The 13,773-nt window shown below is 43.0% G+C and overlaps 1 protein-coding gene across 1 annotated transcript; it reads left to right on the top strand.

Moving 5' to 3' along the window:
- The first annotated feature begins 1,645 nt into the window (after positions 1-1,645).
- On the top strand, positions 1,646-11,300 carry TECTB (tectorin beta). The gene is made up of 10 exons (XM_075504058.1): positions 1,646-1,721; positions 3,540-3,730; positions 4,153-4,295; positions 4,377-4,449; positions 7,020-7,123; positions 7,203-7,286; positions 7,486-7,648; positions 9,715-9,784; positions 10,728-10,760; positions 11,248-11,300. Exons 1-10 carry the CDS (start codon positions 1,646-1,648, stop codon positions 11,298-11,300), a joined length of 990 nt encoding a protein of 329 aa, XP_075360173.1.
- Positions 11,301-13,773: the final 2,473 nt, after the last annotated feature.

Raw genomic sequence — 13,773 nt, 5'->3', positions numbered from 1 at the left:
GAAGAGCAAATTTGTTTCGGTTTTCTGTGCCATGGTCAATTTTACACATTCTATAGTGTCATATTTAATGTATATTACATAGTCTTATACACACATAGTATTATGCATTATAATTATATAGCATGATACTTGGGCTTATGGAAGATCCTACCTAAACTCAGAGTACATGCCTGTGAACTTTTAGAAAAAATCAGTAAATAAAACAACCCCAAAGGTGGTATATCACCTGTGGAAATTACTTTTGTCCACTTGATATTGTCAAGAAGCCATTCAAGACAGGCATCTAATTCCTATAAATTCCTATAAATACATTTTCACTGAATTATAGAAGGTAGCTGTTGTTTCACCTCTGCAGAAATTCTACATTTCCCTAATCAACTTGTAAAGCAAAAATTTTGTGCCAGTTATATACCTTCAGCAGGTTTCTGTTCAATTATTTTCAAGATCTGTAAAAAGCCAGCATAGAAAGACTTTAAAAAAATCAAATAGTAGCAATACAGTCCCATCTAGGGGAAGAGAACTGCTTTTCTATAACTCTTTTTTTTCCTCCCACGCTGGACAATACTGGCGGGTTGAGATTTAACCAGAGATGGGCTCCTTTTACAAGATTGCTTATATAAAGCGAAGATAACGCCAGCTGGGTTCATTTGAAAGAGGACATCTTGGGAAGAGCTGACAGCGCAGCTAATGGAATAAGACCGGAATGAAAATCTGAAATACTTAGCCTCTTCCTGTCTCGTAGGTATTACACTTAATTTCTTGTAGAATGCATAGGATTATAATTAGAAGGAATTGTCACTGGAATGTACTGTATGAGCCTTTTATAAATATGTATTTTTGAATAGAGGCTGAGTGAAAATGTTGAAATTGATTCTTTTTGTTGGAAACACTTAATCAGGAAGATTTTTTTCTTTACCTAAATTATATTTGTTACTGCTGACAGTCTGCTCAGTGATGTGTATATGAGGGCAGACACTGAAGAGTGTCTACAAAGGGAAAATATGAGAACTCCAGTCCCAATTCCACAGGCTGTATGTGCTTGTCCCTGTGGGAAACAGCTTGCAGGTTTGAGGCCTGAAGTGGAAATGTAAATTACTGCTATGTATGTTTTCCTGAAAACTCATCATTTAGCAGTAAAGGAGAAAATGCATAATTTACCACACCTGAGCTACATGAAGTTAAGATTATGTACATCAGGATAGCCATCAACACAGAGAATAGTTTCAGCATTAAATTTATAAGCACAATATGTATGTTACTGCATCATATTTCTTCTAGTAATTTCTGTTCTCTCTTTCTTCAGATCCCATTGTTTCAGTTTCATTTGCTTTATACTAACACTTTAGGTTTAGACTCTTTACAAGAACAAAGAAAACCTAGAATAATTCAAAACCACCACTACACTGAAATAGTAAAATTGTCACAACAGTGACCCAGCAATAATAATGGTCTTGGAAATATTTATCCTGTAGATGCAATTAAGTTGGGCAACAGAATATCAGTAATGTTATTTGTTTCTCTCTGCAAGAAGAACATGTTTAACGGTAGCTATAGTTTTGCATCTGCAGCCAATGCATTTCTTTTATTTCCAATTTTAAAGATAATTTCAGCTTTTATTCCCTGTGTCCCTAGATCATTGCAAGAAATGGTGACTCTTACTATTTATCTGCTCGTCATCTTGGCTCAAGCTCTTGCGGGGCCTTGCAATCCAAATAAAGCAGGTAAAATAACTTAAATCTCCTATGATCTTCTCTTGTAATTAAGCTGCCAAAAGGGGTTTTTTCTATTTAAAAGTGGAAAGGTTCTTCCTCAGAAAGTTAAACTGTGGATTCTGGAGAGCTAATCCTTACATTTCTTTTATTGATCTGCTTTCAGCTAGCACAGTAAAGCAAGCACCACTGAACTCCTGCCCCCACAGAGAATTAGGCATATGCTTAACTCTGCGCAATAATCATCGTGCAATAAAGTTAAGCACAAGCAGAATTCAGGCATAAAATGGCAAAGAAAACAACAACAATTAGAAATTATCTGCAGTAGCACAGGCTAGATGCAGCAGATCTTTGCTGCCCAAGCTGGGCTTTAGTCCCACTTACTGCAATCAGATGACTAGTGGTGAATGAATGCGCTGGGCTGAACTGAATCACGCTGCTATATTAAACAAGAAAAAACAAAAATCATTGAAGCTAAGGCCCTAATTGCACACCGATTTCTGCCTAGAAACTCAAATGATCTGGTGCCAGATGGACCTGTAATATAGAATTCACTACAATTAAGAAATGTGCTTTAGAAATGCATTGGGATATGCCTCAATATAGAGTGTTTGCTTGGTATGTGCGTGACTGGTGTCAGACTACTGCCAGTAATTTAATGGTATATCTTAAGTATTTGGCCCTCTAGCCATTTATTTCAGTACCTTCATTTGCACAAGCAGTTTCTCTGAACTGCAGGAATTTTCATAGCTGTAAAGTTGCCAGAGTTACAAATCTGACCATCGACACAAGCGGAATCAGCCTGCACGTGCTGAAGGTTTGTTGACCAGAAAGAGGCGAGTTATTAAGGTCCCTATTTGACTTACCCTGAATATTCCCTAACCTTCTGCAGACATGGAAAGGCTGCAAAATCAGGCTTTTATCATAAAAATGAGAGCGTCAAGGGCTTTAAAGGAAATAATTGAATAATTTCAGGTAGGGTGTCTTTTTTCTGACTGTAGGAATTATAAGTCTTTCTCAATTTTCAGGTCACTAATGGTTAGTCAATATTTGCCCTCTAAATTCCCATCAGACATTCAAATTCACACTGCCTGATTCTCTTTGAAAAATGTGCAATTCTGCTGTCATGAAGCAATCCGTCTGTAAGTTATGATGTTCAATATTCATGGTTGTATTAGCAATCACCATGTTTGGAAACATATTGCACTGCTATTAACCGTCGCTGTTAACAGGGCTAGGATTTCGGTTCATTTATTATTGCTATTAACAGTGCTAGGCCTTTAGATTCATTTTTAGATCTTCACTTTTAACTTGAGAATTCTAAAAATTCAGTTTGCGCTGGCACTGCAGTGCCAGTGCAAGGAGAGAAAGGGCAGAATATGTATCTTGCCCTAGATCTAACATCGCTGCAAAAAGGAGCACATCTACTGAAGCCTAACGAAAAACATCACCCATATTATTTTCACAGAGTCAGTGGTGTTACAGAAGCCAGCTCTGCAGCATCATCTGACAGATTTCAGTGCAGCAATTTTTCACTTCAGGTTTCTCAGCAGTGTCTCTGCTCCTCAATCAGCTATTCCAGAAAGATAGAAAATTCACATGAAGTTCTGCATTGATTAGAAGGCAAAGGCCAAGCTCTTCCAAAGAGGACGGAATTTAACAGCCCAAAGGTCAGTTTAGTGTAGCAAAAGCTGCTCACATTAGGGGACCTTCCAGCACACACCCCTGCTCACAGAAGTTTAATCCCAATGGAAAGTAGGTGTGCAGACCCGCCTCTTTGAAAGAAAAATACCACTGAATATCACTCCAGGTGTATTATTTTCCTTTCAGATGTAATTCTGGTATACTGCTATCCTAAAACCATCATTACCAAAATTCCGGAGTGTCCTTACGGATGGGAGGTTAATCAGCTGGCACTTGGAGGCATTTGCTACAATGGGATCCACGATTCGGGATATTACCAATTCACAATCCCGGACCTGTCACCTAAAAACAAATCATACTGTGGGACACAGTCAGAGGTAAGACTACCAAGGTCAACATTTCTGAGCTGGACTCAGAAATTGGCTGGACTCACTTGAGAGAGTCCTGTTTGCTTCAGCTTGGAGTGGGCTTTAAGTACTGATGGAAAGAGGAGGCAAACTCCAGTATCAGGGAGAAGGAAGAATCAAATAGTCGTGCTTTGCATCTACAGGCAAAATACTCACAGGCTTAGTGATACTAGTCTGTGTGTTAGTCGCCCATTTGCACCTGTATTACACAGAACATAAATATAGTAAGGCATATATATAGGCAGCATAGCATATGAAGAGCTACAAAACCACGTCTCCTTGGGGATGGTGTTTTGTCACCAGATAGAGTCTTCATGTTTCAAAGTACGAAGTTGTTCTTGATGCCTCAAAGACTCAGTACTGCCTACGTTCCTCTGTCTCGCCATCCACAGTTTAAGAACCCTGTTTATCACTTCTACAACTCCATCGTCTCCAATGACTCCTCGGTAATTGTGAAGAGCCAGCCTGTGAATTACTCATTCACCTGCACGTACAACGCCAACTACCTGGTGAACCAGGCTGCCTTTGACCAAAGGTATGTCCTCTTCTGGGAGTGCGCCTCACCCCATTGTCAGCACCACGTCTCACTCATACAGAAACTTTGTAATGTCCCCAGGGTGGCCACCATCCATGTGAAGAATGGAAGCTCCGGCTCATTTGAAAGTCAGTTGTCCCTCAACTTCTACTCTGTAAGTGCTCTTTGCCACCCAGCTTTTCGCCTTCATCTTCCACAGGCTTCAGCCTAAGAGCTGGAAGAAAAGGGCTGCTGCTCCTGACTTTTATGTGTCATGGAGCACGTTACTAGCCTGGAACAGATAATTACAGTGGGGTTTGCAGGGGTCCTTGTTTCTGCTGATTAACAGGGATATGCTTAAACTGAACAGAGCAGGCACATGCCAACTGTTCTTTTAATTCCTCAAATCAGGCAGATTTTTCTGCTGAGACGTACATTTCTAACATGCTGACAGGTTTTGTAAGAAAAAGCAAAACTTGTCTGTAGTCCCACTCAAAGAGCAGCATGCATCTGCAGGCACCGCTGCTGTGACATAGTCTCTATAGATACCGCAAAGCTCCATGCATTTCCCTTGCAATTTGCTTCCTGGTCCTCCCACCCGACAGATAGTTCATGATCCCCAGAGATCTTTAGGCCATGCTGAAATTTTGTTTCCAGCAAACTATCATCCCTGTGTATCAGGCCAATCTTTTGAAACATCCCTCTCCTCCCCATAGCTCCGCTGGGCTGCTGGAGCAGCCAGCTCCTGGATCCTGGAGTCTTTTTTCCACCAAAGCACAGTCAAAAGCACCAACGCCGCCTCTCTATTTTAGCAGAGCTAGAAAAAGCACAACTAATAACATACTGTGTTAAATTTATAGGCCAAGTAGAGGGAGTATTTAGCACAAGGTGGACTGATGGAAATCTCTCCCCCCACACCCTGCATTTTGGGCACCAGTTGATCACTGAACATTTTGGCAGCCTTGGGATGCCATATGAAAACCCACGTCGTCTTTTTTTCTGATATATGGCACACTCGTAGTATACACTGGCAAGGTCCCAGGAGGTCCCACTCTGCTCCTGTCAACTCCTGACAGAATGGCTGCAAAAACAAATGATGGACAGTGAGCAATGGATCTCTGGTACTTTTTTTTTTTTTTTTTGCCAAATGGCTGTTTTGTTCTAATGGCCATGGGGCTCCCAGGAATCAAGGAGGGAGTGGCTGAACTGTTACTAACACATTTTCCCACTGAGCACAAGTACAGAACAAGCTCAGAAAGCTAACAGACCACTCCTCTGTTATTTTGTTTACATTTCCACTGGAGAAAAAAGGTTAATTCCAATGAAATGTTCTTTTTTTTTTCCTGGCAAAATGAAAAGAAAAGATTTATTTTGCCTTGCTATTCATCTCTGCTGCTGCCTGACACAGCCCTCTGCCTCCAGTGGGCCATACTTCCAGGTGCTTCACGTGCCCTGTTCCTCATCCAGAAGCAGCCCCAAGCTGCAGTGTGACCCAGTGGAAACACTTCAGTCTCACCTGCCCTTCAGCCTGTGACACACCATTAACAGCAAAGGGCCGTGATGCAGCATGAGGGGCTGGAGCCTGAACGGAAATCAGACCTTCAACACTGAAACCTGTTGTGACGAAAAGCAAGATAGTACCCTAAACCAGTGTAGAGCAATAGAGTTTGGAAAAAATAGCACTATACCGGGTTCAACTCATTTTAGCACAAGGACTGATAAGAGTTTTGTGACGGTACTTCTGCAAGTTCTCTCCTTTGGGAGAAATCTTTGGTTAAATGAGAATTTCTCAGGGCACTTAACAGCCATGGATCACTAATCTAAACACGGCCTTGAGCCTTAACTTCAGTGCATCTAATCCATCACATGTTGCAGTGGGAATGCTGTAGTGCCTCACAGCCACCTCGCCGTGTCGGCAAGGAAAGGTACATAAGAAAATCAGTACCAGGGAACTGAGCAAGTGCATCAGGGAAAGATACTCCGACAGCTCCAGAACTACATATACCTGAATCCTGCTGTGTAGATTTAACTAAGTAAACCAATGCTATGACTAAACGTGTTATTCTTTATATAGTTCTGGTGCTAGCTAGCTTCGTTATGATCTTATGCAATAAAAAGCAGTGGGATTTAAGATAGCTACTTCAGTGTATTTGTAACCAAACTTTTTCACCTAAGCACCACACACTGCACTACTTGGAGCAGGCTGGCTTTTTAGTGGATGAATGACTACAGCTGGCAGAGCTCTTCCTGCACACTCATGCCCCCTCAGCTCTCACCATGCTGGCCACCACAAGTATAAATCACGGAGTGCTGAACCTTTGCGTATGGGCATGTGATTTCTGCTTGTCTTCATTCCTTTTCCCCCACACGTGGCCATCTCCCCACCCCATTCCATACAGGCATCTCCAATCTCTCACTCCCACCAGCTTCCCCCAGCACCTCTGGGGTACCAGAAGCAGCAGCAAGCTTGCTTCCCACCCATGCTGTGATATAACACTTACCACAACCCAAATAGCATAAAATTTGTCACTTATTGTCATTATGAGCCAAACATTAATAAAAAGATTTTTAAACACCATCTTGGGCTTGCAACAGTCCTACTACTAGGAGTAGAGTTTGGAACTTGCAGGTAGTAAGAACCCAGTCTTTTGGAGTCCATCTCTCCAGAGCTGTCTGAAGTTGCCACATGCCTTTGCTTTGTGTGTTACTAGTAATATATGACATCTGTCTCTTTGTCTTTCAAAGAATGCCAAGTTTTCAAGTATAAAAGAAGCCCCTTTCATCGTTGAAACATCAGAAATTGGTTCTGACATATTTGCTGGAGTGGAAGCTAAGGGCTTAAGTGACAGGTAGGCAAGGGAAGGAGTAATAATTAATAAATTTGCATTCAGGACATTCCTTGCTAATCTGGGGTGTGTGTCTCCCCAGGTTCAAAGTTGTTCTCAATAACTGCTGGGCAACTCCCTCCTCGGAGTATTTCTACCAGATCCACTGGCCTCTGATCACCAAGGGGTAGGTGTTGGTGGGACCTGGGGGAGCACCTCTGCCCAGCCCAGCCCTGAGGATGACAGAAAGCCAGGGGCCGGGGGATGAAGGGGCAAAAGAGAAGCTGGCCCACAGCAGGGCAAATGCATCCATCAGACTGTGACCTCAGGAGATGTTTCTGTGAAGCCAGGTAGGCTCTGATACTGCTTCTCCATGCTCAACACAGGTGTGCCACAGACAGCTCCATCCTTGTGCACGAGAATGGGAAAACGAGCCGGGCGACATTCCAGTTCAACGCTTTCCGCTTCCGTAACATCCCCAAGCTGTCCAAGGTCTGGCTGCACTGCGAGACGCACGTCTGCGACAGCGAGAAGTTCTCCTGCCCGGTGGTAAGGCCTCCCTCCCAGAGAAACACGCGGTGCTAAATTTAGACAAAGGATGTCGAGACCTTCCTGAGGGAACGTCGGGTGCAGAGCCAGTGCCAGAGCTTTCAGTAGATGGAGCCACCGCCATGCGTGAAGCTGAGTGGCCAGCCATGTACCCCCACCCCTGTCATGCCACAGGCGCTCTATGCGGCGTTGGGCAACTTGTTCAAACGTATTGAGAAATAAGGTAGCACTCTAAAAACTCAGTTCTTGTCAATATCCCAGACTTCAGTCCTGTCTGACAAACACCTACAGTTAAACACAAGCCTGGGAAAAAGGAGAAAGTAGAGCTTTTTCCATTTTACCAAATATCTCGGTGCTGAGGGCACCTTGGGGCAGCGGGAGAACCTGGCTCAAAGCTCACTGCTAGGGTTAAACCCACTGCGTGGGTTAAGCCACGACATCAAACGAAACCTCCCAGTCTCCCTGCCCAGGGAAAGTCCTCTCTGCCATCCTGCAGTGCTGCAGTCAGGTACTGCTCTTGCAGCTCTCCTACTCTGCGTGAAATACTTCAGTTGTCACTGGAGCAGGAACTGAGGTCGAAGAGTAGGTTCTGGTGACCTTGGTTGGGAATGAGGTGGGGGTGCTATACAGCCATACAGCTAAATAACAGCCATGTTATTTAGCACGGCGAGGTCCGCACTGCTTGCACCAACTAATGCAAGGGTGAGGGGTACTACAGTGTCTTTCTTTAAAGACTTTTGTCTCCCTCCTTCACTAAGTCAGAGCTTCGCTATTCTTTCTCTCATGCAATGAATGTGCCATTGCTATAAAATGAAGTTGGATCTTATTTAACCTAAAATGAAAGTCCAAAATACTCCTTGGCCAACATACTATCGTTTCAGCAACAAATACTTCGTGCTGGAGAAGAGAAAGCATCAGTCCTGGTGAAACCAACTTTTCTTTCTAAACCCCTTCTCTGTCCAGGAGCCAAATTAAGATAGCAGTTTATTACCCAGCCTCAGCGCTAAGCAGGGGGCACTATTTGTGCAAAACTTGCAGGTTTGACAAAAATACATTGTTAGAAATTCTAAGTTTCAAAGGCAAAAGAAAAAACTCTGGGCTTAGATTTTGTTGTCTGTTTTTAAAGATTTCTTCCAACTGTTTTATCCAGCCACAGACCAGGGCTAAAAGCAAACACAAACCCAGTACTCCCTATCTGCCTTGCTGACAGTACTGCCAAACATCTACATCATCTTTCAGGCACAGGGTGGAATTCCCGTCTCACCCTCCAGCATAGGATAATTGCTCCATCAGGCTAACATCCCTCGAGTCCACTTCCAACCCAAAAACGCAGCTGGTGGTCTGCTGCAATTAAGGTTGAACCAAGCTGGGGGTCTATGCTTACAAGCAACTCATAACCAGAATTACCACACCCTGAGTTTGTAAAAAAAAAAAAAAAAAAAAAAAAAAAAAAAGCCCACAGCTGGGGATCTGCAAAGGTCGGGGACGGACAAGGACCTTTAATCTGTAGAGCACTGCCTCCAATACAGACCTCGTCACCTGTGACAGGCATCATTAGTGCTGGACATGAGATGATCTATATGGAAGGGATTTGGTGCTTCCTGCTTCTACCCAACGGGCAACAATTATAATTAGCAATAAACAACAACGGAAGCCTTCACAGAGGTCATGGGTTAAAGAGATGGAGCTCAGCTCCCCCCTTCCTTTTTGACAGGAGTTTTGTTTAAGGCAGGGTGGAAAGGGCAGCCCAGGAGGACCTGTGATTAGCAAGCGGACAGCCATCTGGGCTCCTGCCATCTCACTACTGAAAAGAGCACTTACACTGACAGTCACCGTAAGGGCTGTGGCACACCAAAATCCTCAGAAAATGTACTGTAAAGACTCTCCTTAAATCTCTCCTGCACCAAAACCCCCCAATAATCACAGGAAAAAACAATCCCTAGAAAATATGCAGCAATATTGACACAGGTTTCATTTCCGTGGTTGGAAACATGAGAATTGGGTTTGGATTTTTTAATAATTTTTGATTTTTTTGGTATACATGGCTTTCTCTCTGATCTCTTGAGACATGCGACAAACGAAAACAGCGCATGGAACAAAGCGGAGGTGTTTTAGTGGCAGAGATCGCTGTGCGCAGTAAGTGACTGGGTTTCTGGGGTGTTTCTCCCTTTGGGAAGCGATGAGGTTGGGAGCCACCTGCGGCTCGCAGCGTAGGAGCAAGCAGAGGGAGACGAATCCCTCTGCCAGAGCCCTTTCCCCCGTGGCAGCAGGAGCCTTGAGCAGAAGTTGGTCCCCTCCAGGCTCGGGGCTCTGGCAGAAGAGCTCAGTGAAACTCTCCTCATTTACCAAGTGAGTGCAGGCACCCCTTTGGCATTAAGGATAAATGGCCAAACCACTTACACACCGAGTTAGCAATGTAAACTCGGCTCACCTGCATTTGACCTCAGCAACAGCCCAGACAAGCTCTGACAGGGAGCACACGAGTGGGAGAGGTCAGGCTTAGGAGCAGCAGGAAAGCTTTTCTTTACGCTGCGGGTTGGTGCTTCAGCATAGCCGTAACCCTGGTAGGTTAACCCTTCGTGCCTGTCCCTGCTGATGCACAAACTGAACTGCCATCAGGTTTCCCCGTTATAAAACAACGCCTGTCTCCTCTAACTGCTGCCTCCTGGAGGCACCAGGAATTTCCCCTGAGCTGGTTTAATTCTGCAGATCCAGCACATCTTTTGAAACGGGTCCGTGGAACGAGGTATGCCTAAATCATGTTTTCACTAGAGCCCTTTATACTAGTTTATCGACTACATCCGCACCAACCTGAAAGCCAATTTAAAATTAGAAATACATGTAGATCAGCATTATTACAATTCAGTATGTTGCACCAGTAAAACCCCATCAATTTTAGAAGATAAAAGAATTGAGGATCCTTTGATAACTTCAGACAGCAAAGCCAAGAGGAAGAAATATCCAGAATGTCAAAATGTGGCAAATGTTATCTGTTCTGCTTTTACAAAGCACACTGGTGCACTTTGCCCTATTTTAAACATGCCACCCCAATGTTATCTTTTTCTCTTATTTTATACAGGCAAAGGTTTATCCAGATTTTACACTCTCTCAGGTAAATAGCAAAGTATGACAATGAAAATATCAATCCCAAATATGGACTTTGAGTGATTCTGTCAACATAAAACTGATAGCTCAAAGAGCGAGCTGAAAAATCTAGTAAATTTGACAGAAAGGAAATTATTTCAAAATCAAATTTTATTTCTCAACATTATACACTTTGGTTTCCTCCTTTTGGCACATCCCTCACTCTGGACAATAAAATCATACCAATAACTTCCAATACTGAACATTAGTTTCTCTTATTTTCACACCCTCTTCCCAAAAAGGAACAAGCATGTTTCACTGGGTTAACAGACATGTCTGAAAGCATTTCTATTTGGAAAGGATTTGAAAAAGGCCTTTCCAAGCCTATTTGTTAAAACTCGATATGATGACAGAGCCACATTAGGGGCATGCAGTTGCATTGATGGGGGTGGGAAGAGAATGTGAAAGGCAGCTGACAGGGAAGTACTCACATTTATTCTGTGTTTCTCTTGCAGATATCATCTTCCACCTACTCTTTGCGATTGGATTTTGTGCTGTTTTATTATAAAACGCAGTCCAGCTGTGTTTCTTAACTTTTCCCAATCCTGTTTGGACCTGGACTTCTTTACTAAAGTTGTTTATTTTACAGAGAAAAAATGAAAGTCACAAAAAATCCCTGTGCACCATTTTACCAGATAAATAAAACATTCCATGAGCTTTGTGCCTCGCATACTGGAGAATCCCAAAGCAGATTTGCCTCTCCTCAGTCTCTGCAGGCATTTTATACTAGTGAAAACCCAAGGGCTATGTATTCTACTGATGCCTTCTTTTAAATAGTTGTGATGCCAACAGTACTTGTTGGCATCACAACTATGTATATAAGGAATATAGGGATATGCAAACTCAGCACTTTTCAACGCCAAATTTACCTTCAGGGTCCCCCTTCCCTGTCAGTCTCAGTGTGGTACCAAACTCCCCTCCAGGCCTGGTCTTGCAAGGTCCCAGCTTGATCTGTGAAGCCTTTGAACAAGACGAAAACTAACCTAACATGTCAAGGATGGGAGAAAAGGATGCTTTCTATGTAGCAATAGTTAGAAGGTCCTCAGAATTAATTACCTGACATTTCTTTTCTGTTTCTCAGCATTGTCAGTATTGATCGGTTGGGTTAAGTAGAGTACAACGCATGCTGCAGTAGGCACAATACTGTTAGGAGTAGGATCTCTTGCTGACCGGACCTTGCTGAGGCTCCGTGCTGGATAGCTGCATGGTGTGGATGCAAATTAAGCACATTTGAGGTTGGAAAACAAGCTAATGAGCTTTACACTTCCTTGAAGACATAGCTGGTGTCAGATACAACAGGGTCCAGGTGTCAGCTCTGTACCTGAGTAACAACAGCTCTTAAACAGCAAGAAGAAATCACTAGAAAGGGAAACCATGATTTCTAAATAGCAGGAAATATCAGGACATGAAACAATTTCCCAGCAAGAGTGATGGTAGGTTCCTTACTTCCAGTAATTACTAAAACAATATTGAACAAAACTCTTGAAAGTTTAAGAAACATTCTTAGGCCTTTTCCATGAAACTTCCAGGATCCTAAATGTGAAAGAGAGAAGAATGACTACAGCTGTTACACTTCCTATTAAGGAACACAGTGGGTGTACCTGTGTCTGTACATGCTGCAGCATAAGCACATTATAAAATTCTTGCTATTGTTTGTAGAGAGGAAACCTCCTGAATAATTCTATTAAATTAAGGATTTTAAGCTCCCTATTCTTTTTGAAACCTCATTGTTATGAAGATAATGGATAGCTAGAACATGCATACATTACAGCCACAGTTTTCAAATACACACAGATCCCCCTTACAATGGACTCTATTTGCCTCTCTAGGTGTAATCTCAGTCCATATGTATTTATAAGTAACTGAGAAAAATAAAGCTGGTTAGAAGCTGAAATTATAGCAGACAGCATCCACCCTGACAGCCTGTGGAAAAACGGTCTGTGGTGATGGCATGCATTTAGCCATTACCTACAACAGAGGGCACTCTCTTGACAGAATTGTCTGATTTAGACAGCTCAAAGTGAGAAGATCTGTCACTTCGAAGTATTCCTTAGTGGTACAAGTTTTAAAGCAGAGCAGAGCTACTGAATGTTTTGTGCACCACAGGACATTTTGATCAGAGATAATGATCCTCCAGGTTTTTCTCCCCCGTTTGCTGCTTTGCCTCCCTTTCCCTTCCCTCCTCCCATTAACACCCCAAGTTTCAACACCTGCCAAGTGACTTTACCTCTCCAAATTCTTGTCCTTGCCAAATGAGGTTAACACACCGGCTTCTTCTCCAAAGCCTGTTTCTTTTGCCTTGCCTTTGCAACAGTCACTGCTCTCCTATCATGGCTATTTTGTGCAGAAAGCCTTGAACTGAGTTTCCTTGGTAGGTTGATTAATTTTCTTCCTGATTATGCAATAAGTGTTGCTTTGGAACAAACCTTGCAGGATTGCAGCAGCTGTGAAGTGTGCTTGCGAATTCCCAGGCCGCCTCCCTGCCCACCGTGGGATGGAGCCTCTGGGCATACATATCTCCTATATGTGTCACTGTACTGAACGGGGCTCACGCAGCTAGCAAGCTGTGGTTGCAGGATGGGCAAAGCCCTATTACCAATCCACGTCTGGATCACTGTCTCTCTACAGTCCAGAAATGGTTTATTGCTAAAAACAAGCAAACAAAACACAACTGAAAAACAGCTCCCAGGGGTGCCTGTGAAAAGGTCTATCTGCCAGAGGAGGCAGCAACGTATGAACAGGTTTCAGCTGCAGAAGTACTGTTCCTTAAGAAAGCACAAGTTGTCCATCCTAAATAGCTTGCATAAAAAATATGGACTATAATTCACCTTCATTCTTCCTAACGTGCATATGGCTCATCACTATTTATTCCACTAAAACTATTTATGTTGCCAGTATCAGAAAGTGCAGTGATTGCAAAAGATTTTAGCACAAGCTGAAGCTTGATAGACTTCTTAATTTCAGATGCACTATAATGATGG

This window comes from Mycteria americana, chromosome 6, assembly GCF_035582795.1.
Source record: "Mycteria americana isolate JAX WOST 10 ecotype Jacksonville Zoo and Gardens chromosome 6, USCA_MyAme_1.0, whole genome shotgun sequence".
NCBI classification, from domain to species: domain Eukaryota; kingdom Metazoa; phylum Chordata; class Aves; order Ciconiiformes; family Ciconiidae; genus Mycteria; species Mycteria americana.
The sequence above is the reverse complement of the archived record's forward strand: the minus strand, read 5'-3'. Positions and strand labels throughout refer to the sequence as shown.

Excerpts from the sequence above, each read along its gene's own strand:
- TECTB (XM_075504058.1), top strand. The coding sequence starts at position 1,646 with ATGGTGACTCTTACTATTTATCTGCTCGTCATCTTGGCTCAAGCTCTT. Across the intron at positions 3,731-4,152 it reads ACTGTGGGACACAGTCAGAG|TTTAAGAACCCTGTTTATCA; the intron begins GTAAGACTACCA and ends CGCCATCCACAG. Across the intron at positions 4,296-4,376 it reads CAGGCTGCCTTTGACCAAAG|GGTGGCCACCATCCATGTGA; the intron begins GTATGTCCTCTT and ends TAATGTCCCCAG.